General features: G+C 54.8%; 9 protein-coding genes across 9 annotated transcripts; 3 read left to right on the top strand and 6 right to left on the bottom strand.

The window, feature by feature from the left end:
• Positions 1–2,510: 2,510 nt before the first annotated feature.
• J4E79_005766 (uncharacterized protein) lies at positions 2,511–3,491 on the bottom strand (the record flags this gene model as incomplete). The annotated part of the gene is made up of 5 exons (XM_049354644.1): positions 2,511–2,555; positions 2,619–2,705; positions 2,757–2,789; positions 2,965–3,433; positions 3,487–3,491. 5 exons carry the CDS (start codon positions 3,489–3,491, stop codon positions 2,511–2,513), a joined length of 639 nt encoding a protein of 212 aa, XP_049210767.1.
• A 2,412-nt stretch (positions 3,492–5,903) lies between these two features.
• J4E79_005765 (uncharacterized protein) lies at positions 5,904–6,916 on the top strand (the record flags this gene model as incomplete). The annotated part of the gene is made up of 2 exons (XM_049354643.1): positions 5,904–6,029; positions 6,083–6,916. 2 exons carry the CDS (start codon positions 5,904–5,906, stop codon positions 6,914–6,916), a joined length of 960 nt encoding a protein of 319 aa, XP_049210766.1.
• Positions 6,917–9,209: 2,293 nt separating this feature from the next.
• Positions 9,210–11,334, bottom strand: J4E79_005764 (uncharacterized protein; the record flags this gene model as incomplete). Its single annotated transcript, XM_049354642.1, has 2 exons — positions 9,210–11,029; positions 11,085–11,334. The coding sequence occupies 2 exons, from the start codon at positions 11,332–11,334 to the stop codon at positions 9,210–9,212; spliced, it is 2,070 nt and encodes a 689-aa protein (XP_049210765.1).
• A 705-nt stretch (positions 11,335–12,039) lies between these two features.
• On the bottom strand, positions 12,040–14,921 carry J4E79_005763 (uncharacterized protein; the record flags this gene model as incomplete). The annotated part of the gene is made up of 2 exons (XM_049354641.1): positions 12,040–12,942; positions 13,239–14,921. 2 exons carry the CDS (start codon positions 14,919–14,921, stop codon positions 12,040–12,042), a joined length of 2,586 nt encoding a protein of 861 aa, XP_049210764.1.
• A 680-nt stretch (positions 14,922–15,601) lies between these two features.
• Positions 15,602–17,642, bottom strand: J4E79_005762 (uncharacterized protein; the record flags this gene model as incomplete). The annotated part of the gene is made up of 7 exons (XM_049354640.1): positions 15,602–16,145; positions 16,196–16,509; positions 16,559–16,805; positions 16,853–17,113; positions 17,168–17,278; positions 17,332–17,536; positions 17,594–17,642. 7 exons carry the CDS (start codon positions 17,640–17,642, stop codon positions 15,602–15,604), a joined length of 1,731 nt encoding a protein of 576 aa, XP_049210763.1.
• A 653-nt stretch (positions 17,643–18,295) lies between these two features.
• J4E79_005761 (uncharacterized protein) lies at positions 18,296–19,089 on the bottom strand (the record flags this gene model as incomplete). The annotated part of the gene is made up of 2 exons (XM_049354639.1): positions 18,296–18,985; positions 19,033–19,089. The coding sequence occupies 2 exons, from the start codon at positions 19,087–19,089 to the stop codon at positions 18,296–18,298; spliced, it is 747 nt and encodes a 248-aa protein (XP_049210762.1).
• Positions 19,090–19,483: 394 nt separating this feature from the next.
• On the top strand, positions 19,484–20,346 carry J4E79_005760 (uncharacterized protein; the record flags this gene model as incomplete). The annotated part of the gene is made up of 4 exons (XM_049354638.1): positions 19,484–19,577; positions 19,628–19,735; positions 19,822–19,980; positions 20,072–20,346. 4 exons carry the CDS (start codon positions 19,484–19,486, stop codon positions 20,344–20,346), a joined length of 636 nt encoding a protein of 211 aa, XP_049210761.1.
• A 235-nt stretch (positions 20,347–20,581) lies between these two features.
• On the bottom strand, positions 20,582–21,600 carry J4E79_005759 (uncharacterized protein; the record flags this gene model as incomplete). The annotated part of the gene is made up of 2 exons (XM_049354637.1): positions 20,582–21,091; positions 21,448–21,600. 2 exons carry the CDS (start codon positions 21,598–21,600, stop codon positions 20,582–20,584), a joined length of 663 nt encoding a protein of 220 aa, XP_049210760.1.
• A 793-nt stretch (positions 21,601–22,393) lies between these two features.
• On the top strand, positions 22,394–25,275 carry J4E79_005758 (uncharacterized protein; the record flags this gene model as incomplete). Its single annotated transcript, XM_049354636.1, has 3 exons — positions 22,394–22,573; positions 22,733–23,410; positions 23,458–25,275. The coding sequence occupies 3 exons, from the start codon at positions 22,394–22,396 to the stop codon at positions 25,273–25,275; spliced, it is 2,676 nt and encodes an 891-aa protein (XP_049210759.1).
• Positions 25,276–25,354: the final 79 nt, after the last annotated feature.

Raw genomic sequence — 25,354 nt, 5'->3', positions numbered from 1 at the left:
CTCTGTTCCTGAGGAGCACCAAATGAGCTTAGTAGGGAAGGCCCAGGAACTGATTCTACGTCAAGCATAATGCGGTGATCAATGACAAGGAGGGGTCCCCCGGCATGCGATCTGGACGAGTACAATGCTGCCAGACGTGGGTCGTGAGTGGCTGCTGATGCAAAATGAGATGGGCATGAGGTACTGTGCCCGGCTTGCGAGGGTCGGTGGGGCCCGGGGCGTGCGCGGTCCATGCCATCGTCGTTTATTTCTAGAATGCCGCCAGAAAGATCTCCAACGCCGTTGCAGGCGCTGCAGGAGGGATCCTGGCGCAGCGTGGTGGCCAGGAGATGTGCATTGAAGACGTTCTGAACCGGCTAGCAAGACGGCAGGGGCTCGAGGCGATTCCCCGAAGAGGCAGCGCCACGAGCGAGCGCCGTCTGCCAGATTGATGAGACACAGTCTACCAGACACGGCGGAGCCAGGAGCGCGGGAGAGGTGCTCGGGTCATGCTCGGAGGCGAGTGCTTCCAAACGGCCTGGCAGAGGGGTGCTGTGACAATGATGGCATTTTTTCATGGCATCTCAATGGCATACACGCCCGGTGCCTCAGTCGACGGCACTTCATGCCTGGAAGAGCCTTACCCGGGCTCAGGGCCCCATGGAGCATGATGGTGCTGGCGAAGAAGCGGTACTCGGATCAGGGCAGGACAGCTGTCGATGCCGGCATTTACGCAGCCGTAGCACCCGCCTGTAAGCAGTGGGACCGAGCGATGGCAGGGCTCTCGGTCATGGTTCTCTAACGCATAGGCATGACGGCCTCAGATTGGCTCATGCGTGGGCCGTTTCAAGGTATAGAGTCAGACCCTGCCCTATATGCGCTTCGTCACCCCCCATGAGTTGGGATCTACCAGCCACAGAAATATCCCGACGCCCGCATTGGATGACGCACTTCGGCCTGCTGCAGACGCAGCGGGTGTACGGAGTGCTGGTGGCAATTAGAAAGTATACCTGAGACAGCAGCCAGGTGTTTGAGGAGGGCGACTGCGTGAGGCGTTGTGGGGAGAAGGAGCAAGCGAGGACGACAGCGGGCTCGCCTGAGTAGCGAGTTCCCGATTTTAGCGTCGACGTCGAATCGCAGCCGGCCGCGATCTTCTGGCCCGCAAGCCTCGCATACAGGTCATCTCTCGACTGCATGGGCGAGATGAGGCATCGCGAGTCCAGTGCGTCGTGCCGCTGCCTACACGGTCGCCCTATGTGCGCCACGACGGATGCGCTCGCCGAAGAGGCAACCGCATCCTCCTGGCGCGCCCTCACCACCAGCCGCTCTCACGTGACGCCTTCACGACAGACGCGCTCCCCGGCTGGAGGCTGGGATCTCCCTGCATCTGCAGCCCTCGCTATGACCTCACCGCCGTCGCCATGTACGACTTTCAGGCCTAGCGATAGTCTGCCAATCTTCAAGTACTCGACCAACGGCGCATTATCCATTTAGGCTGATGCACGCCATTGCGAACTATAGGCTCGCGGAACTGCACGATGCAGCCCTCACCACGCTCCGTCCAACAGACCGCGCCCTTCACCGCGGCCACGCCGCCATGTCATCTGGCCTGCGTCGTGAGCGGAGCGCGTGCAGCGCATGTACACGGTGAGTAGAAGCGCGTTGCGGCGCATTGTGGGCGACCAAGTTCCCCCGACGCGCAATCTACTGTCGACGTTACGGCACGGCTTCGTGCAAGCGCGTCGCGACCACATCGCGCGCCCGTTGATATGGTTCGGTAGCATAGCCGGAGCGTTCGTCTGGGACTATGGGTAACTCATGCCGTTACACGTGGGCGTCGCGACTGAGATCGCCCCAACGACACCGTTGATCGCACGAAAAAGAAAACAACGATCGTCCTCTGCGCCATGATTGCTACACTGACGGGAAAGGCGCGTCGTCTATGTGTGCTACAAATAGCCAGGCGGATTCTGCCGATCTGCGTGCGGCAGTAGGTGAGGCGGAACGTTGAGATGTGGTGTGGCGAGGGGTTGAAACATTCAACGAACCGCTGCAGGCTGCCGAAACCAACTCTCCCAACTGTTCGTTGACGTGAAACGATAACACAAGCAAGATCGGCCAATCGCCGCTTCGACACGCAAGACTTTGAGATGCTCCCCACATGCGACAATCCGTTATGGCATGGATACATTGCCGACTATTGCTAAGTAAAGACATTCGACATTATATCCAGGATGGAAGCTCCCTCAGGACTACAACCAAATCCCGAAGCGAAAGGATGACCGCGGAGAAACACAATAACATTGGTCAGCGTTGCCGAAAACTGCTAAGCATCTTTTGGAAAGAGAAGGCGACTAATGCCTTGTGTACTCCGCTGCCGAGAACCACGTCCGGAAACACCAAGAAGGACGAACGGATGCCCACAGCACTTTTGCGCATGCGATGCTCGATCAAGATAGGAAAGCTGGTATCATAAGCGGGCCCCACCGCACTAATTCCGGAAAGATGCAGACTGTGATCATGAGTGTCGTTCAGTACTTGCCGCCAAAATTCTCCTTTGCGTACTGCTCGCATGCCTGGTGCACGTCAGTACAAGCTCATGCACGCGAAGACTACGTTCAGAGACGATCAAGACATACTTTTGCAGGCTTGCCAACCTTCTGACCGATGACTTTCCATTTGTTGGCATCGTATTCTTTGATGGCGGCAAGCAGCGCGGCGCTCTTCTTACTCATCAGCACACTCTCAGAGGGACGGAGATATAGCCTCTAACTCACTTCGTCCTCAGCGAACTCGGCATAGTGCATGTCCTTGAAGGTCAGTTAGAGGGTCCGCAGTGGAACAGTACTGGTCGCATGCCCACCTTGTACCAATGTTTCTTTACACTCCCTTCTGTCCGCTGCGGGAACGTCTACCAAAGGCCAAGTCAGCTAACTGTTCTCCGGGAACACGGCAGTTGTCTGATCCGGCAAGCGCCCTGCTCACCTTTGCGATCTCGCTCCAGCTATTTCCAGCATCTCTCATTTGTTTTAATCTCAATTCCTCAGCTGGCGTCCAAGGCGTATTTGTCCGACTCTTCTTGGTCTTGGGCTCCTGTGCAGCATCGACATCAGCCGTGGGTGGCAACACAGCACTACTCGCTTGCGCCTCTGCACTATCTGCAGTACCTGCCATCTGTTCCTGGGACTGTCCGAGGGTTACAGACTTGCGCTTTCGGCTCGTAGGAGATGGCAGTGGCGGTTGAGCGCCAGTGTGAGCCTCTGGATTCGCCGTGGTGAATGACGCCGCTGGCTGTAAACTGGGCAGCTCTGGCGGTCCAGAGTACTGAACGCTCGGTTGGGGGTTCGCTGCAATGGGCGACGGTTTCAGGCTACGCTTGGTGGAGGGCGAGGAGCTGTCGGGGGCCACAACGTCAGCGCGCGCGGCAAGGTACCGAGTCGAGTAGGGGAAGTATCTCAGAGTCGCAGAATGGGGACAAGACGAGACGGATATAGTGGAAAGACTCACGACATGGCGGCAGACGGGGCGATAAGACCTAAGCCAGGCAGGCGGCAGCACGAGACAGCTTCACTGGGGAGAGCAGGATGCGCCTATAGAGTGTAGTGTCATGCTCGTATATTACAGCTTCAGGACCACTTTCAGAGGGTACGACGGCCAGACTGGAGGCAGTAGATCATCATGATATCCAAGGAAGCAGATGGCCTGTCGGTGCGAGCGCTGATCAAGTACAAGGGATACAAAGAGGGTCAGGTTGGCAGCAGACGGGCGAATGGGAGGAAGGCATAGGCATCATGGTGGAGGACGAGGGCGACGCTGTGAGGTTAAGTGGCCGAATGCTAGCGGGGGTCGGCGCCCAAGATGGGGAGGGCAAGTACTAGTACTTGCCCGCTAGTGAATTGAAGGTGGTGGTCGAGGTATAGATACGCGGGGACGCGCTGCAGACAAGAAGCGGGGTAACAGGCTCTAGGGCCCGGCTCTGATGAACAGGTGGCTTTGAGGTTACGGGGACAGCGCGACGAGTGCTTAGAGGGCAGCGGAGGTAGAGTGCGCAGCGCGTGACTGCTCCATGCGTGTCCAGTGCAGATGCGAGTGATGCGGAGCGCCCCCGATCGGGTGTCGCGACATGATGACTGTGTATACAGACAGCCACGGCGCTGGCGGAGTAGTGGGAGCGACAAGCGCATGTTGTCATGAGTGTCATGGCGATTCCCATGCCGGGTCGAGTAGAGTGACCCCAGATCAGGTCACCGTGGAGTCGCTACCAGGCCAGATGGCGTGCCGTAGTGGTGACGAAGTTGCTGGCAGCTGGAGCGGGGCAGCGTGCATGGACCGGCCGCTCTTTCCTCGAGTGGTGCTCGTGCCTTCCAACCTCATCATCGGTCAACAACACAGCGGGAAGTCGCCATGGCGAGAGTCGCACAAACACGACCACGTCAGACGGCTGCTCTGCTCGACAATCTATCTCACGACCGGCCGCTTGACCGCCAATGGCGCCCTCACCACCACAGAGATTGTGCTGCTATTTAGCCCGGCCTCAGTCGTCGCCGAGTGCGAGCCATCCCTGTCTTCTCCACACGGCCACTGCAGCAGCGGCTTGCAACGATGGTACCAAACAAGGACCTCTTGCGCTCATCAGCAACACCGCTGGGCGCGGGGAAGAGGAGTGAGGTAATCGATTCGCTGCTGCCGGACCGTCCTGAGTACTTTGCTCGCCGTGGGCCTGGATGCCTTTTCAACCCAGGCTCCGCTCCGCATTCAAGCCAAGCTCTTTCTCCAGCCGCCTGACGCAGCGCCAGTATCACTACAAGCCACAAGCGTTTGATCAGAACCGCTCTGCCACAGCCTTACCACTTACGACCTATAGCAGCACACATGGCCTGCCAAGCGCTTCGGCCTTACGAGTTGCCTGACGTGTTGATGCTGTAGGCGGAACACGACCCATCCGAACGTACTCGTTTCGCCTGTCTCACAGCGTCGTCATCTGCACTCTTGTGTGTTGCGAATCATCTCCACTCACCGTCTGCTCGGCCCTATTCACATGGAGCAGATTCGTAGCAAAGTGTCTGAGGCATCGTCGTTGAGAAGTGCTTCAAAGCTCGTTGCCAATGTTGTTTGTCTCTGCAATGGGCGACCGCCGGCGCACAGTCCCCCCCGCAGCCTGTCACAGCACGTTCTGCGTTAGCGCCCGCCGTCGCTTCGGCACTGGTCGCTGCTTGTTTCCAGCTTTCCAAACATTGTCAAACCTCGCGCTCCGTCAAAACTGCACCAAGTCCGACGCGCGCGGTTTTGAAACTGTCCCCGTGGGTCCCGATGAGGCTGAGGACATTATGCATCCCGCTCTAGATCTTCAGAGCCCCAGGCAGCGATTTCGTATGCGTCTTCATGTCCGTTCCACTTCCGGCTTAACATGTCTCGTGTCAAGGTTCTTCTAAACATTTTGGCTGCGAACACCGTCTTTGCCCCATGATGCCGATCAGGAATCGAGTTGCAGAAGCGACGGTTTGAAAACGTTGCCAATCTCAGAAACTGCCACTGCTAATCGACCTGGTCTGTGACCACTGACCGACCCGTTTCTTGACCTCTGTCCAAACTCTATAACTGCCCGAGTGCCCCAAGTTTCGAGGCTTCAACCGCATCTGTTCAATCGGCATCTGTCTTTTGTTTTTTAGCAGCCTTGTAATACTCTCTTTTACTTCCCACTGGTTTGGGCTGCACTACATTCACTTAATCAACTTTACCAACATTGCTGAGCAATTACTTTTTTACCGACACACCGTGTAATACTTTCTTTTCAGAGCCAGCCTCGATCACAACGAACAGACATCCCTAGTGGACACGAATCAACGACTTCTTCTACGCCAAGTACTCCAATCAGCAACATCAACATCAACATACTATCAGCTCAGCAACACAACGATTACAACATGCTTCACCACCAGCCCCAGATTCTCTCCCCTCTTCCTGAGATGAACTCTCAGTCTCCTGACCCTTCCAGCCTCCGCGCTAGGAAGATGTCAGCCGGTGGTAACAGGTCTTGGTCCGAAGAAGAGGTATGTTGACCAGTTGCACTCATCACCATCCACCATATACTTACAATATCTAGGAGAACTACCTTCTTCAGACCCGCATGCAAAAGATGCCTTACAAGCACATTGCAGCTCACCTCAAGAAGACCGAGCTTGCATGCCGCCTGCACTACCATCAGCTCTCGCACGGTAGCCACCGCCGCAAGCGCAACAACTCGGTCTCTTCCAACGCCTCTTGCAGCTCTTCCGGTACTGCTCCGGTCTACTCCATGACTATGGATCAGGACGCGTACTCTCAATCGTCCCGCCACAGCTCGCCCATGAGCTACACTGGCAGTCCCCATGTCCGCGCCAACTCCATCACCACCTCTCCCGGCCGCTCCCAGCACAAGATCCTCCTTCCCAAGCCCCGCACCCTTACTCCCCGTGGATCCCCAGAGCCTTACAACGGTCTCCGTATCAACACCGAAGTGGCCCACCAGCCCAAGATCGTTGACACTGACCGTCTCCGCTCCATCTACGAAGCCCGCCGCCAACAGTTCTGGGCTACCGTCGCTGCCGACTACGGTGCGGATGTTTCCCCCGCCCAGCTCGAGGAGATCTGGCGCAACGGTTCCAACGCTGTCCGCCCTCCTACTCCGGACGCCTCGCCCGATGGTAGCATCATGCACAACCCCATGTTCAAGCCCTCCGTCTTCCCGAGCTACATCTCGCCTGCCCACAGCGAGCCAGCCAAGCACTACAGCCCGATGAACCCCATGAACATTAGCGCCGTTTCAGCCCCAGAGCGCATGCCTTACGTTCTGCCCATGCCTGTCCCTTCCTCTGGCCGCCCAAGGGCTGGTACGTGGAGCTCTGCGCCCAGGGACAACATGCCCATCGCCAGCCTCCTCAACGACGATAGGAAATAAATGTCCATTATCATCACATTCCTGTACTTGTTAGATCACTTCCTGGGTCGTGGCATTAGGCATGGGAATGCGGTTATGGCATTGGCAAATGACTCTTTCTCTCCTCTTCTCTACTTTCGTTAATTCGCTATTCAATCAACCCTTTTCTTCACATTACTGTCTTAACGTCCTCGGTGGTATATGTCAAGAGCGGTATGGTTTAGCATGGCATATGAGACACTTGATGTTTCGGATCTTTTACTCAGGCGTTCAGCATTTGGAATTTTGGTCTTGGCGCATAGCATCAACGGGTATCTGGGCGCTTCACTTTTTGAAGAGTTTTGCGGCATTGTTCTACGCGGTAGATGGTAACGGTAGTCAATACAGAAGAATATCCACAGTACTAGCTCATATTTCATATTGCTCAAGTCACTTCATCATGGTATGGAATTCCAACGAGCATACCCTTGACGACCACATGTTCCTGACATTTCGCTTACGCGTGATGTTTGCCGAATACAGGCGGTTAAGCGAGCATGTCAAACATGACTTCCTCTCCTTTACCTTTTGCGAACTTCCTCTTGTCCGTAGTATTACTGATATCATATCAAAGGCATGTTAAGACACTTGAGTCTTGAAAAGATGAAGATATTCGCAAAATCTCGAGTTTGGCCACGGCATCAACGACAACGTGACCCTTTTCCACCTTCGCACTCGAGCACCCTCGACCTTGCGCACAATCAACCTCTTACTCACATTTACCCGCTGATGAGCTGATTCCTCGTCCAGATAACTAATCTGACAGCGGCAGCCTTGCTTCCAAGGCCCGCCCATGACATCCAACCCCAAGGCACAGAACACCACATCACGGAACTTACCAAGCGAACGCGAACGCGCCTTTGAACCATCTGTTCTTTTCCAACTAGCATACCGTTGCAATCGTCGGATGATTTCCTTCTTTGCCGCTGCCGTTGTCGCTGCCGTACTGGTACCGGTGGGTGCGGTGAAAGCCTGACTCGTCGCGTGTTTGGTAGGTGAAACGTTTGGGACCGCACTAGTTGCTCTTTGCGCGGCACAACGGGTTGGTAACGGCGGGCGTGGGCGTCAGATGCACCTGTCAAGATCGTGTGTGCGTGTAGATGGCGATTTCGCTTCGACGATGTTCGCACACGGCGTGCTCGGAGTGCGAAACGGCAGAGTGGGAAGTTGACGTTGTGTTGGTGGGTTTCCGCACACGTAAGCAGGGGTGCATGCAATACACGCGGGTGTGTCGTCTTTGGCGATGTGCATATAAACAGCCTCGTCATAGACCGGAGTAGGACCATTGAGAATTCCAAATACACAACCGTCTTACTAAGAGACGCGACGGGTTTGCGAGAGCAGAGAGAAAACTCGGCATCCCGTGTTCCTATTCTCGTTCCATGCTGGTCTGACGCTCGACCCCATGTCAGCCCTGCGCATCTCCCGCCCATCCCGCGAACGTCATTTGACTCGCATCCCACCGATCCTAACGCACAACGCCACAGCCCGTCCATCCGTCCAACTAGACTGCATCCCAGCCATCTACAAGTTACCAGTGCTCTGTTGCTAATTTCCCGATATTCATGCCTTGCTGCCTTACCCTTCCTCCATGATCCCTTTCCTGTGGTCCCCCCTGTAAACACGCCATCTCATCGACCAGAGATCCTCCCTCAATCCCCACCACTCCCCCCTGGCTTGGAACCAAACGAGTCAATTTCCATGTCCCCGGTCAGCGCATATGCCGAAGTCCTAATGCAGATCTACGCTCCGGCAAGTGTCAGGGATGTGCGTTGGATTCCGGTCCAGTGGAGTCGGTCAGGGTCGCGTTGGCGGTATTCATGCGAACTGGGTTTGAGACCTGGTGGGGATCTGTGAGCGCCTTAGTTTCGAGGCGCATAACTGTGGCGTGTGAGCGATGGATGCGCGCGATGGATTCGCTCGCATGCCTTGTAGGGCTGATAGAATCTGTGTATGCATGGCTGAGGGGGGAAGATGACGTCGCAGGCTGAAGCCGTGGGTTCGGTCATATCCGCGACATGCATGAGTGAGGGGTTCTGGAAGTGTGACCGAAGGTTTGCTGGTGCATAAGGCGATAGGAAAGCCTGCGTCGGTGTAGTCGCCTAATGCGTGTGTAACGCGTGACTCCCAAAGGATTGTGTCGGACCGTAGAGTCGTTGGGTCAGCTGACTCTCGTGACTGTATCAACGTAATCGTTGTGGCTATCTGGGGTGATGTTTGGCCGACAGTACTCCCGAGGGGACCACGGCTGCACTGTGCTTGCGGCCCTTCTTCATCAGGGGTTGGACTCTGCGACTGTCTCTCCCGCCCCTTCCTGACCAGCCTCGTTGTCCGGTTGCGACCCTCTCCTGTCTTCGGGATCTTGGTCGCCCTTTCCACCATTCTTTTGTTGCTCGCCACTCGATTCAATGTCATTTCTCAGCTCTGCCTCTTCTTGTGGGTTCTCTGTGCCCCTCGAGCTGTACTCTTGATCCATGCGATGCATCAACTCTTCGCCGGGTAGAAGAATGCTTCTGTCGATCGCCAAAGGTAGTCCACGATGTCTACCACGTAGCATAGCAGCCATTAAGACGACTTTGCTCAAGCTTGCAAAGTCGCCGCATAGACTGGTGTTTTTGCCCGGTACACCGAGGCTCAGTCCTACGGTGCCATACGCCGATGTGACTTCGAATAATATCGAAAAGACGCTGAATCCCGGAGATGCGTTGAGAATGTGACCTCGCTCAATGATACATATGAGAAAGAATACAAAGAACTGGAACCAGATGTCGTAGGCGAGCTGCTTCTGCAAGTGTGATGCTACGCCAGCAGCACTGCTGTCGTTCTCTTCCAGTCCGATCGATTTCTCCTCGTACGTGTTCGTCTTCCGCAGTACCAACGTCATGGGGTAGATGGAGATGTACATGATGACTAGATAAGCCACCAGACATGCAGGTGCCAGCGAACTCATGTTGATGATGTATGCGCCGCTAGTACGTAGTCCGCTGGCCATGAAAAGTCCGTCTACTACTCTAGCGCCGGTGGATAGAGCTTCGACATCTGGCATGCCGATGTTCAATATCTCGAAGCAAAGCCAGGCAGTGATGTCGATGCCCAGCTGAACAAGAAAGAGGTATACCGTCTCGCGCTTAGGGAAAAGGTATATGAAACACCGTCGCGGATGCTGTAGAAGGAATTGCATCGTGTTTCTGATGCGAGACTCTTTCGGCAGTATCTTCTTCAACACCCATATCGTGATGCGGAGTAGAATCGGGAACTGCGTCTGACCGGCGAACGCGAGACATGCAGCCACAAGCAAAACATATGCATTGCCACTGAAGGGAACGAAATTAGCGTTGAGCACGTTGAGTCCACCGTTGGAGAATTCCGTCACCGTCGCAAAATATGCCCACCATCCTGGGTTGATGGCACCGGGCTGCTCTTGATACAATGTACTCTTGGTATCGTCGCGATATGCGTACGGTATCAGGAAAGTGATACCAAGAAGATACCAGAAGATCTGGTAGCCGACAAGGATAAGCAACAGAGCTTGGAGTGCGCGATACTCCACACCCCCAAGTTCCATGCGATCTTGCTCACTGAGCTCGCGGAATCGACCCTTGGAGTCGAGATGCGGCTTGAAGGAGACGTAGTCGTGTTTCTCGGGTTTCAACTCTGTCGAAAAGCGGTCCAGAATGCGGCTGAAGAAGTTGCGTGCGGACTTCATCTCCCAAGGTGTTGGTATGAAGCCAAATCCGGTCTCGTAGTGATATGTGCGTCTTCTAGACTTTGGATACATCTTTGCTTGCGGCGGCTCCTCGTTCTCTTCTCGTACATTTTTTCCTGTCTGGCTTTGTTTTGCATTCGGTCGCTGGCGCAAGCTCCCGGTACTGCTGCTGCTTTCGTTTTGATCTGAATGGCTGTTCTCGATATCTTGCACGAGTCTTTGCATCGTGTGCGAATGTTTGACGACATCTGCCATCTTTTTCCGGAATAGTGCTCTTCTGATGAGTACCACAGCTGTCGATACAAATGGTATGTTGCCAATCATGAGCAGCACGGCGAAGGTCGCTTGCTGGAAGCCGGACATATCTCCGAGGTCTACCGAATTGAGCCCTGCATCGATTAGTATTCGGCTCACACAATTCCAGAGGACGGGGAAGACACTTACCTGTAGTTGTCATAGCACTGGTGCATAAGAACAGCGCGTCGGTGTAAGTCACATGCGCATCTCCATATTCTTTGGGCCCATCCGCAAGACCCTGCCCATAAACAATGACCGACGAGATCGCGATAACGACAACGAAGTACAGCATATGCGCGCGATAAAAGTTCAACTTCAACACCTCCTCTTTCAAATACTTCAAAAAGTCATCTTTGGCCTGACGCGGGTTGCGCAGCTCCTCAAGCGGGTCGTGCATCGCGTCGTTGTCGTCGAGCGGCAACCACGACGAGCTCATTCCGGCTGCCAGTCGCAATGTATATACTTTGCGGTATTTGTCCAAGACGCGTACCAAGAGAAAGCGCGGATCAACGTGGCAGATCTGGATAGCGCAACCTTGTCAGAAGTAGGCTGTGTTTAGCTGCGCTGCCCAGGCATTTTCGCGAGGGATGATGTCACTGACCCTCAAGCACGAACCTTATCGCGCGTGGGGAACGACGCATCATCGTGGACGCGACAACATTGATCTTCAGGTCCGCGGCGTTCTCAATTGGTTTGCTGTACTGAACGGTGAGTAGCTGGCAGATGGTAAGTTGTTTCCGTGCCGGTCCGGAGATGTTGTGATAAGAGCCTGGATTTGTCGTGCGATGAGGTTCGTCCCTGGCATATTACTGGGATCATCCATATCGAACTACATCTGATGGCTTATATGTGCGTTGTCACCGCCCCCTACGTTGCATTCTGTATTTCTTGTTATGATCTCGAAATGCTGGATGAGCACAATCCAATCGTACGTTGGAACGCAGTATATGGAAAGACACGTTGTGATGTTGAACTGAAATTGACCAAGAGAAATGTACCTACTAAATCTATGAAAGAACTACTTACCCAAACGCGTGAACTAGATCGACATCACATTGCGCAAAACACCATACTGGAGTTCCACCACCACGCCAATACACTCCTACTCTGAGCACATAACAACTTCACCCTCCTCAAACACCACACCCTTCTCCCGCATCTCCTTCTCTTCCTCCTTACCAATCACCTTCCCCTCTCCATTAACCCTCTCAAACACCACCCCCACGCGACTCAACTTGAGATGACTCCACATCCTCGCCGACTCACTCCAACCCCCCAACGCCCCAAAACACGCACTAATCCCCACAATCTGCTCTCCACCCACCGCCTTCCTCACGAACCAATCGCGCATATCCGGCTCCCCAAAGTAGCCAACCCGACCACTCTGCGTAACAAGTTTGAGAGCGCGGTACTGCTGCTCGACATGGACTTCAGTGATGTCTTCCTGGTTCAGCGGGAAAGTGACGGTGTTTTGTATTTGGTAAGGGTGTGGACCACTGCCTGTCTTATTCATATCTTGCCATGCGGCTTTGAGGGATTCTCGGAGAGGCTCAGTCATGTCGTGCGCCCATTTGGGGGATTGACATAGGACGGGTCCGCGACGGCCGACCATGCGGCCGCGATTACCCCACATGTCATGAGGGCCGGGGTTGATGCCGACGATATCGATACCGGTGTGGAGTTGGTAGGACGGTGACGATATGTTGGTCGCAGGGAGGGAGCTGGGTAGAGCGGTCGAATCGTGAGGCATGGAGATACTCGTTGCAACGGGCTGAAAGCATTCAATACCTGTGTTTTTCTTGTTCCACATGAACACATCGTTGGGCATCATATCCTCGGGGAGTTCGTATGGTATGGGGTGAATGGGAGTGGGGAAGGACTCGAAATGGATCGTAGGATGCGCCCAGACTGAAGCCTGTTGAGGATACTTTTGACCAATACGATCGTAGGGTAGCGATGATCCAAGCTTTCCCCATGCCATCTGCTGAGCAGATGCATATCGCGGCTGAGTGAGTGGTGCTGAGTCCGGTCTGCATGCTTGAAGAAGACCGAGACGTGAGATAGCTCCATTCTTGCAATGAGGTCAGTAGATGCCTGTAGAGTAGCGCAGACGGCTGCAGCATTTGGCAACTCACCGAAGCAATTTGACCCGTCATTCCTACTAAATGCATGCCATCCAACACTTGGAACGGCCTCCGTACACCAGCGTAACTCTGGTGCAAGCCTTTTTTTCTCCCACTATTCAGTGTCACCTACTTCTAATTAGTATAGTTTTCTTCGGAGATGGTGAGCCCAGCGTACAGAGATACCGCTGATCATAGCAGTCTTGGATGGCCAAGGATCCTCAGGCTTCCCATGAGGCCCGGTCTGATTCACAATATCTTCGATACAGCAGACGATCTCCTTGATCCACTCCCCACGATCAAGATGAAACGGAAGTCCAGTAAATCCATCAGAGCTGCCAAAAAGTCTTGTTTGGTCACCCAAGGTGACGGAGATGCCCACTAAGTAGTCGTGGCTGTTGTTAATCTGGCGCCAGTAGGTGTCCAAAACGCAAGCACGATGAGTAATCTCATTCCAAGAGTGAATAAACTGTGCCGAAACGGTCTCGGTCTGAGCTGGCGGGGGATACATGGTCATGGGCATGTGCAAGCATACGGAGCTGTCTAGAATCGCCTTTGCTTCGTCCGAGTCTGCCGGCTCAGCGGGCTCGACCGGCCCAGTTGCTTTCTTGTAGAGCGAGGCTACTGGCTGGCAGCAGCCCCAGATCCGGCGTCGATTTGCTATGTGCATGAGGGGTCCCTGGATGCCGAACCTGGGACGAGTCGATGCATCCACCCAGAGAAAAAGACCTTTGTAGTCGAGCGCATCGGTGGTCGCAGTCTCCACGAAGTAACGCAACTCGTAGAACCATGGCAATACACGCATGCGTACCATATGTTTCCAGAATGCGGCTTCGCGAGTGACGCTGTTGACGTGATGCGAAGCTTGCATGAGCGAAAGCATGTCTTTGGAGTCAACATATCCAAGGATTTCGAGAAGCAGGTCGTACGGGAGGACTGCAATTGGATCCGTTCGCACCTTGTGCGCTAGATTTGCCAACTGCGGACTCCCACCGAAAATGTTGGCGGGTAGGATGTCTTGTATACTTTCTTGGAGAGCAGGTCGGGGGGAAGGATCGCACACTTCATACTCCGATCCCGCTCCATTATGCCAAAATTGCTCGTTGCCCGAAAAGACCTGATAGTCCACATCCAAAACTGGTCTTTCGTTTGCAAGAAGAGCGCTAAACGTTCTCAACATCACATGCTTATCAATATCTCTGCTCTCAAGTCCTATGCTCTTTGCGAGAATGTCGAAGCATGCCTCGTGGAATGGAAAAGCTTGTTGTTCGTCCCCACTCGCGTAGCTCGTGATGTTCAAAGAACCTTCGCCCGGATCATTGGGATCTCTTCCAGGCCCTTCGATATCTAGAGAGCCATAGTCGTAGTAGCGGCCTCTACCGGATATGTAGGCTTTCCGCTCGGGATTGAGTGCCAGTGCGCGGACCCGATTAATCCATTTGACGTCGTCGAGTCCGATGAGTCTAGGATCAAAACTGTTGTCCTCAGTGTTCTCGGTACTGGCATAATTGTCAAGACCCCACTCATCGCTAATGTCCAACTCGGGATCTTGCGACCAACTTCCATCATCGAGTTCTTCCACAGGCCCAGGCTCGGGGGTACGGGGTCGAAGAGCGACGTCAAGAATCTCGGATGATCTCGTAAGTAAGTCGGAGTCGTTGCTATCGATAGATTTCGTGTCGTCCGAAGAAGAATCCGAGGAAGGTTCGTAATCCGAATCTGCATCGTCTTCCTCCTGTTCTTGCTGTTCGATGCGTTGCTTCTCAACGGCTTCGGGGTCGATCGCATCTTCCATTTCTTCGTCCTCATCGTCACTGTAGACAATCCCGCGTCCCACCTTCTTCCCAGTACGTCTCCCCATTCTTATATCCATCACGCGATCTCGCTTGCGCAAAGACTTGCCATTTCTCGATCCAATCCTGATGGCACCAATGTTCATGCAGATAGAGCATAAGATACAGTAACAATCGAAGGAGCCCATGATGAATGATAAAAGATGAATAAAACACAAGCTGGTATCAGAACAGAAGGTTGGAACTCGAGCTCTTATTAAAAGAAGCTTGTGGAGTATCTAGGGCGGCACGGCGGGATTATGGGGTCTTCGGATTAGGCGTGCACCTTTGGTGCAACGCCACCAACCCCACTTTGTCCCAAAACGTGGCTGCAGCCTTGCCATCCCTGGACATGATCTAGGCATCCCAAGGCAACACCGCTCAAACTGCATCATTCACATACTAGTTCATTGCGCAAACCAACATGGGTTAGTACTTTCCAGAAATGCATTCGATGCCACCATCCATCCAACCACAACCCGTTACCAGGCTAGAGACACGGGATAAAATGAAGGCCGCATTGGGGTAATTCTATGATGGGATGCAGGTTGAAAAGCATCCGCCGCCGCAGCGTTTCTTGGATTCTTTCAATTCGAGAACTCTATAGATAGGATCGTGAGCCTTGACCCATGACAACAAAAAGAAAGAAGATACCAGATTACGGTAGTAGGTATCGATAGCGGAGCCAACGAGAGCTCGGAAAAAGAACTCACGATTGTGCATCATGGAACTCATCGTCCTCCTGAGTCTCACTATCGGTCCTCCGCAGGAGATCGTCCTTTCGTGGCTCTGGTTCGGGGTTGGAATTAAGGAGTTTGCTGGGAGGCAGTTCCTTGGCGAAGGCCTCACGGTTCTCGGGTGAGATCGCACTAGGTTGCGAATAGGGCTTTTCGAGAGGTGGCATAGGTGGGTTGCTAGAATTGCTGGGGATGCTGCTGTTTTTGAAGGGCGGGGCATGAGTCGATGTTCCGTCGAAGTTGCTGGGAAGACCTACGCTCTGCTGTTCGTGTTGTGTCACTGGTTGCGACTGCACGCTTGTAGGCTCGGACGGTACTGGCTGCAACGTTTCCGTAGACTGTGCTGACTGTCCAACGGGTACTTGTTCCGCTGGTTGTACAGCTCCTTGTGCCTGTGGTAGATGCGCTTCACTCGCTCGCGATGGGATGTTGAATTGTTTGTCTGGCTTCTGACCCGGGAGGATCGCGTAGATCTGCAGGATCTGCTTGACGACCTCGTCAGGCGTCTTGCCATCACTACATCCTGTTAGCACGAAACGCATACGGAGAGTTTGCAGGGTACTGACATCTTAGCATTGATGATCCAGTCGAGGTCTTCTTCGCCCTCTTCGCTGCCGCCACTACCGCCCTTTACGCGTCTGAAGAGCTGTGGGTGCCAGTCCACGCCCTCGCTGTTTCTTTTCGCAGCTTCCTGTCTTTGCATGTCTTCAATCTTAGCCTTGGCATCGGTTGCGACGTCCTGATCTCTCCGCTTCACAGCCTCGGTCACATCGTGCCAGAGCTTTTGCGATTCTCGGTCGTTTTGTTCCTCGAGAGGCCGAGCCGACGGTGGGGTATGTTTGGTATGTGCTGCATCGAACAGGAGCTCCTTCTTGCCAGTCTACAGATGGTCAGTACATATTCTGACCTTGCAAGAGTGAGAACCTTACTGTCAGATCCTTGATGTACATCTCCTCGTTCCACTGACCCGAGAGCTCGTAGAGGTTCTTGCCGCTGGAGTCTTTGATGTAGCCACCGATAGCGTTGTAGGACCCACTGAAGTAACCCTTGGTCTTGAATTCGAGATCGGCAGTGAGACCGGTCTCGGGGCAGCGAATGTATGCGTGGTCGCCAAGCTCGTACTTCATCGTCCCGAAGAGGATACCGCGCGCGTACATGTTGGGTTGAGTGACGAAACTACCTGTCGTGAGCCTCAAGATGTGGTGTTCATGCGCTAGACTTACAATCGCTCGCCGGTATTTAGTAGCCGCAGAACTGCGATGCCCTCCATCATACTCGCCGCGGAGTTGCCGAGGAACTTGCTTCGAGGCTTGAGGGTGCCGTCTATGCGGATGTTGTGCTCCGGGGCCATGAAGAAGTAGCTCGACTTGGGCGGGTGGTGCGACGTCTGTTCGGAGATGTAGTAGCCCTTGGTGCCGTCCGGGTAGTCCCAGTAGCCTGTGAAGATTTCACCCAGGATGGGGTTGAGCGGCTTCTTGACTCCCCTAAGTCACATCAGTTGTTGCTTGTGGGCGCAAGAAGACGGCGGATATGCATACGGGGGCTTGATGTGCCAACCACTCAGGTAGAACTTTGTCACTGCTACGAATCGCTGTACGGGGTCTTCCACCTTGGTTATAGGGAGAAGTGTCTCCGGATGTGCCATGAAGCTGCCTGATAGTCAGCCTATGCACCCGTCGCCAAGCCTAGATGCGCTACACACTTTGTTATGCGTTCCAGCATCGACCGCGGTTCGAGGATGAAGGTAGGAAGCGTGACGCGGCTCAAGTCGGCGCCGGGTCGCAGTTGGGATATGATGTGGGAGAGCATGCTGCCCTGCTCGGAATCCATGACGGTCTCGTCCTCCTTGGTCGTCTCGTCGCCGCCCTCGTGTCGTCGTGTCTCGTCTATGGAAGACCCGCGGCTACCTAAACATTCAAACTTGCATCAGCTTCGGTACGGCCGGAATTCGGGAGATGACGCACTGGTGAGCGACGACCGCCGGTGTTTGGAGACTATAGGTAGGTGCGGCATGGTGAGTACAGGCCGCAGAGGGAGAGAAAGGGAAAAGTGGTGGAGGTGAGGCGGGCAGAAGCAGGCAGCGAAGTACCGGCAGAGGATGTCTTGGTGCTTCGGGTGCCGGCGAGGGTGAGCTTAGTCGCAGCAATGACGATGGGGGCTTCACAAAAACTAGCGACCCCGCGCGTTGGACCTGTTTAGCAGCAAACTGTAAACATCAACAACACTGTACCGTGGAAGGGCGTGCAGTGAGGGGTCCAGGGCGCCAGGCGACACAGCATGCAGTCTTTTGAGCATCCAGCTGACTGGACCTAATATAGCGATCGCCAGGCTGTGTTCTGCAGGCCTGCTGCCCCATGCCCCGCAGTCGGCACATGCCAAAGCGCCGCGATACGAAGTACGCGACACGCGCATGCGGCACGGCTCGGAGCACGACTATTCTTCCGAGTATCCAGGACCTGCGATTCCAGGAACAGTGCCACCAGATACAGTGGGGGCCGGCCCGGATGTCGCGCGATGATAATCTTGAATGCTACGCGTCCGCATTCCGGGAGAACCGGGCGCGAGAAGGATTCATGACGATGACGTCGCTATCAAGGGGTGCACATCGCCAAAGATCTGACAAGAAACCTTAGATTCGATTACTATCAGACATTCATGACTGTCGTCTAGTCCAGCACACTCTCGCCGGCCCTGCTTGCATCCTTCGCGCCCTGGTCCTGAGTCCGCTGGATTTGCTCCTTGACCCTCTGGACCTGTGCATCATCCTTGGCTATAACCGTCACTCCAACCTTCTCGTACTCCTTGTGGACCTCTTCCATTGCTGACGGATCGACTGCCCTTGTCGCATCGCCGACTACCCATGTTTTGAAGCCTTCCTTCTGTGCATCAATCGCAGTGTACTTGACGCAGTAGTCGCCTGCGAGACCGACGACAAAGACGTCGGTGATTTCGGCCTTGCGCAATGTCTCTGCAAGATCGCTCTTGGCCACAGATGGGCGCTTGAACGGATCCGCGAACGCAGAGTACATCTCCACGCGCTTGTCCTGGCCCTTCTCGACTATGTGGTCCACCCTGCTGACGTCCAGCTCTGGCAGCAGCTCAGAGCCTTTCGTGCCCTGCACGCAGTGGTCTGGCCATAGCCGCGTTTCCTGCGTCTCGTCTGGATTGTTCGGGTTCTTGATGGTGAAGGTGGATTCGAAAGGCTTGTTGTTCGGCGGAGAGTGGTTCGAGGCGAAGGAGACGTGGTCTTGGGGATGGAAGTCTTTCGTCGCGACTTTGAGAGCAAAAGGATATGTGAGGAACTCGTTGATGGTCGGGACGATGTCGCGTCCACCTGTTACTGCGAGCGCCCCGTTCTAAGCTTGTTAATTGGGAGGCAGCCATGCAAATGGTGGGTGCTTACTGGCGGGCAGAAGTCTTCCTGTACGTCGACGATGACGAGCGCTGGTTTGAAAGACATGCTGGGTAAGTAACCAAAATTATCAAATTAGTGCGTTAGTGGGTGAAGATGTCTAGAGTGGTCCCAAGGTTGAGAGTAGAGTTCCGAAGGCTGTAAGGTAGAGCAGTCGTGCGTAGCACCGTCTTATAAATAATCACCAATGTCTAAGATCAATGCAGCGTAGGTCATGATGCTGCAGGTGCATGGCGTAAGCCGTAGAAACGAGCCGTTGATGAATCAACGATCGCAGACCACGAGGCAGAAGCTTGCCAGCAGCGTCACCAGCGTTCTGTGGCTTGCCTTACCTAATCACAGCGCCAAGCCGTCTGCCGTCGGCTCGTCAATTCACGACTGACGAACATCACCAGCTCGATAACCACGCCCACCCTCTCCACTCCACCCCAATCGTCCCGCCATGTTCGTCCAGCGCTCTGCTATCGCCGCAGCAAGGCGTGTGGCCCCCCGCGCCATTGCGACCCGCCGCACCTTCACCACCACCTTTGCCCGCTGTATGTTTCGCGAGGAGCTATCGTACGATGTGCCATTGACACTATAGCAGGGGAGTCCACCGAGAGCAAGGAGGCCAAGGAGAGCAACATTGCGCAGAAGGAGACCGGTCACTCGGCCAACTCCCCCAGCGTCCTCGCAGGCTTCAAGAAGCTCGACCGTATGTTGCGCCCGCACTTCGTCATCCGCATTGCCGCGGCTACGATAGGCCAAAACCATCAATTGCTGACGAGGTCACTTCTGTAGAAATCAAGACCGAGGAGGACCTTCTGCCCCCTGGTGCGCAGCCCGGTACCGTTCCCACCGATGCCGAGCAGGCGACCGGTCTTGAGCGTCTCGAAATTCTCGGAAAGATGCAGGGTATCGATATCTTCGACATGAGGCCATTGGACGCCAGCCGTCTCGGTACGTGATGCCGCCCCCGGAAAGATCAGGAAAAAAGAGCTTGCGCGAGTTTGGGCTACCAGTGGCGTGATGTGATGCTGATGAAATGCAGGTACGATGGAGGACCCCATCACCGTCAACTCGGCCGGTAACGAGCAGTACGTTGGTTGCACCGGTTTCCCCGCCGATTCGCACAACGTCCTCTGGATCACCCTTACCCGCGAGGAGCCCAAGTCCCGCTGCATGGAGTGCGGATCCGTATACGAGATGAAGTACGTTGGCCCGGCCGACGACGCCCACGGCCATGATCACCACCACGCCGAGAACCAATACCCCAGGCCCAAGAACATGGCCGACTTCCTCAAGCCCGAGTACAGGGAGTTATAAGCTTGGGCGACTTTCTCGTAAATTATAGAGTGTATCTATATGGTCGCTAAACCTGTAGCATAGTATGGTGGAGAAGTTTCTTTTGAGTTGAATGCATGCATCCGACCCGTTTGCCTGGTATTTCGAATATTCTTCTCTCCTCCCTCGGGTCAGGCTCGCATGTCAGCCCGACGCGTCGAGGCTCCTCAACATCTGATCACCCCTAGTGGTTCATTGCAAGGAACCCTACCCTGGCTCATGACCCTTTCAGCGCGATAACACCCAGAACAACACTTTCGATACCTTTCTTCTCCGCTGTCCTCCTCTCCGCGTCCGCTTCCCCGTTAAGGCCACCACCATTCTTTCCCTTCTTCCCACTATCTCCTCCACCCAGCTTATACACCTTCTTCACCTTGTCAACATCACACCATTCACCCAGTTCCTCACCATTCTCACCCATCTCCACCCTCGTCCCCTCTACCGCACTGCCCAAATGCTTACTCACAGATTCATTGGTGATGCTCTCATCTTTCTCATAAGCGCCCTGCTCCCCTGTTGACGTTGACGGAGACAAGGGTAGCTTGACAGCAATCAGTGCGGTCGTGGTATCAGCGATGCCGAATTTCTTATATGATTCGCCAATGTTGTTGTTGGGCGAGAGGCGGAATACTAGCTCGGAATGTGGAGTGCGCGTTTTGGCACGGTTGGTCAGGTGAGCGTGTAAGGCGAGGAATGTGGCCGAGAGCAGGTGGTGTGGTGAGAGTATCTGGGGTGATCTGTTAGTACCGAGGGTGAATGTCGATCCATCGTAGATGGCGATTCAAATGAGCCGTGACAACAGGGTAGGGCTGAAATGTGGCATGGCTTTTGTCGTTGGGATACGTTAGTGCTTAGGGTTATCCAGCCTCATCAGATGCCAGACTGATTTACTCATGCGGTGTGATGAGATTAACCATGGTGCAAAGATGCCGCGGGGAAAATATCCACGCCTCGCAATCTCTTATCACGAAACTTTATTGACTTGTGGGGTGTTGTTTTGATCCAGGTGACTCAGCGGACCCTGACAGGCGGGGGTTGCTGGAGGCGCGAAAAGCAATGAACAGGTAGTGAACCACGACCTACCATGGATGCATCCAAGAAGGCATAGTCGAACTCTGGATTGGCCTCGAGTAGTTGGCGCCTTAGGAAGGAGGCGTTTTTGACATCCTTGAATAAGGCCACGTGGACAGGGAAGGCCTCGTAGTGCGGGATTGTGAAGGTTCGCACGGACGCCATGTTAGATGGGATTGGTGTTGGCGTAAGTTTGGGTGTTGAAATGCACCACGTCGCGGGGGCGGAACCTTGTTGGCGATGTGATGTCGTCGTGCGTGTTTCGTCGTGTGATGAAAACTCTAGTGGCGTCTTCGTGGTTGATGATGCTCTTTGGTGATCATGGAGACGGACGCTGCTAGGCGGTTCGCCAGTTGTCGATTTGCATTGGCAATCTCCAAGGATATCAGATCGTGGGTGAGTCTAAAGCTCGACGGCCGCTTTGGGCAGGAGCGGGGACGGCCAAGCTAGATTTAGTCCCAGAGAATGAAGGTGGCACGGCGAATCAGGACGGATCATCGTGTCGATCGCCAGAGAACAAACTAAATTCGCCGAATATGTCAGGGCAGGCACCGTCACAGCCGTCTAGAGGTCCAGGTTTCTGAGCGCCATGTGGCCAATAAAGGGCGGACTGGACTCGATAGCTGGAGGGCTTGCGGAGAATGGGCCTGTTCCCTTGGACGCATCGCCGAGAAACGCGCTTTCACTCGCACCCTTTGACTCCCAGCGCAGCCAGCCCTCACTTCCTCTTCCACTCTCTCGCAACCCGGCCGACGAGACTGCACAGAGGTCGCGCATCGTGCAGCGACGCTCAATTCCCGCGCAGCCGCAAGCCTCGCTAGAAGTCATGTGTCTTTTGTTTGACAGGTGATAGTCGCAAGCCACCCGAGGCGCACCACCTTTGCTGGGTTTACTTGCATCGGTCTTCTCCATCGGCATTTCCCGTCTCGTGCCTGTTTCGACGTGCATTACGAAAAGTATGGCCACCAAGCGACCCCCGGACGATGACCCCAATCTCGTCAACAAGATCCAGCGAATCGAGCATGCCGACCCGCTGAGCCCACAACACCGCCCGCCCTCCAACAATGACTTCTCCGGCTCTGTCAAGAAGAAGCTCGCCGACTCCAAGCGGACGGGTCAGGCGTGCGATCGATGCAAGGTACGTGATGTAGTTAGTCGTACGCGATGAAGGAGGCTTGGTGCATGTCAATTGGTCTTGACGGTCGTCGTCTCACAACATTGGCAACCACTGCGCCAGCGACGTCATTGCATGGACGCGCCTTCCTAAACACCATGACACCGCTAACCACCACGGCAGGTGCGCAAGATACGCTGCGATGGCCGCCCCGAGGGCTGCACGCCATGCGAGCAGAACAGGACGCCCTGCCGCACCACCGACCGCATCACTGGCCGCGCCACTGTCCGCGGCCATGCCGAGGCCATGGAGTCGGAGAACTCGTACCTGCGCGCCCAAATCGCTGACCTCCAGGCCCAGCTGAAGGAGCACAACATCGAGCCCCGCGCACCGCCCGCCTACAACGCCCTCCAACCGCCCAGCCACCCGTGGTCCTCCGCCCCCAGCGACAGCCAGGCGTGGAACGATGGCCCGCGACGCACCAGCACCTCACCGCTGCCCGGCTACGCGCCAGCCGGCACTCCAGGCAAGATCGAGACGCTGCCGCAGTTCAAGCACGGCTCCATCGGCGACAACTATCTCGGTGTTGCGGCGGGAGACTCACTCTTGAGCCATATCAAAGGCACTTCGCTGTCAATTTTCGGCACTGAAATCAACATTACCGACTTCATGGCAGGCGAGGAAGAGTACGAGAGCTCGCCCATGTCCTACACGACACTGATCGACATTGCAATCGGCAGTCGCCATGTCGACGAGCCCCAACTACCGCCATACCCGGAGCTGCAAGAGTATGCCATCTGGTATCTGCGTTCACTGAACCCCTACACGATGCTTGTCCACAAGCCGGTCTTCATGGATTTGGTAGGCCGACCACCCTTTACCACAGTGCGCTCCGCTAATGCCCACAGATTTGGAGATTCGGCAACGACTCCAGCTTCGTTCCTACTGCCCCTCAGATTGTGACGGTTCATTTGATGCTCGCGACCATCACCTACCAGATTGCGACCCGGAACAGCCAACACAGCGGCAGCACGATGCTGGACGATTCGCATGCCCACTACATGTACGCGCTGAGTTTCTACAAGGAGCTCATTCGCGGAGACCACGGCTGGGAAGACGTTCAAGCCATGGCCATGATATGCCACCATCTCCGGACCTTCCCCAAGCCCGGCGCGGCGTGGATCATGACCTCGACTGTCTACTTGTTCGCTGTTCAACTGGGTCTACATAGATCTGTCAAAGTCTGGGTAGACGGCACCGGAGAACTTGGCAAGCTGGACATCGAGATGAGGAAACGAGTCTACTGGACGCTGCACGCGCTGCTGGTCAACCTCAGCGGAAAGCTTGGACGGCCTATACCCATCAGCATAAGTGACATCGATGTCGAATTCCCGGATCCAATGAACGACTGTCTGCCTGGCGAGGAAGGCAAGCTGGACATTTTCCATCAATGCTCGTTCCAAGTTGGCATCCAAATGGCTAAATACATTGTCTGGGAAACGGAACTCTACAAGATCATCTATGCTGTTCGACATTCGCCGAAAACATACCTGGAGGGCTTGAAACGCCTCGAAGCCGGCATACAACAGTGGAAAGACGACCTCCCTTACGAGTTGCGCGACCCGTCGCATGCGTCTGAGGATGACCACATATTCGCCTTGTATCTCGAGTACTGGTATCAGGCGTTCAACCTACTCTTACACCATCCAGCCGTTTGCAGGTCCACTGACACGGCCATCATCAATTCTAACCTGGACAAGTGCCTGACTGCATCGCAGAAGATGCTGCACAACTGTACGGCGATGATGAACAAAAAGAGTCTGGATATTCCCTGGATTAACACGGTCGTTTACATTGCCGCTGCCTTCACCACTCTCTTCATCTCGTCTATGCGGCAAGAGCAACTGTCGCCTGTGGATATGACAAAGCTCAAAGGCGACATGGCAGCCTGGGTCAATGTGCTCGGCGAATGCGACCAGTTTCTGGGATCCTGCAACAAACTCAAAACTGCCGTCGCAAGGATCGTCGACCAGTCGCTTAGTAACATCAACGATAACATTGTCAAGCGAACTGCGACCGAGTCTCTCGCTCGCGTAGCGATGCATGCTCCACCCCGATCGACGAATACCGCCCCCACGTACGACAACAGCGGGTACCGCGACCAGTACACAACCTCATCCAGTTCACCCACGGACCCTACCCTCACCTCACAGTCGGTAGGCCCGTACAGTGGTCTTCCGGGAAACACTACACATCCATACAGTCTTGGCACCCCGGTGGCTCTCCCTCAGCATACGAACAGAACGTACGAACAACACGCATACAGCAACGGCGATGAGACAAGCATGCATGCAAATCATGCAGCAGCACTGGCAGGAGCAGGCTCGGGTAGCATGTCGCAACCCTCAACTGATGCGTACGCCTACAGTAATGCGCAAATTGCCAACAACGGCCACCAGCCCGCGTACGCGGCTAATACCTATGCTCCTCAAGACTGGAGTCAATGGACACGAGCATACATGCAGCCACACAGCCAGCCCGGTGAATATCTAAATACAGCAACCACTCTCATGACTCTGGGTCGAGACGGTGGGTCCCAGGGAACTGGGAGCGACGGCCAAGGGCTTGTCCAAACATCCGGAGTCCAGGGACACGCTCCCAGCCATTGGCCAGATATCGCATTCCCGAATGCCGCGACTGGTGGCAGCCACATGGCTCAACATTGAGCTGGGAAACACGACACATGGCACATAGAAGGCTGTGTACCTTCGGCTAATCTACATGGGTATTTGATCTTTACGGTCC

This window comes from Alternaria viburni (assembly GCF_023758015.1).
Source record: "Alternaria viburni strain BMP 2772 chromosome Unknown scaffold_11, whole genome shotgun sequence".
NCBI lineage: Eukaryota > Fungi > Ascomycota > Dothideomycetes > Pleosporales > Pleosporaceae > Alternaria > Alternaria viburni.
This window is presented reverse-complemented; position numbering and strand designations above follow the sequence as displayed.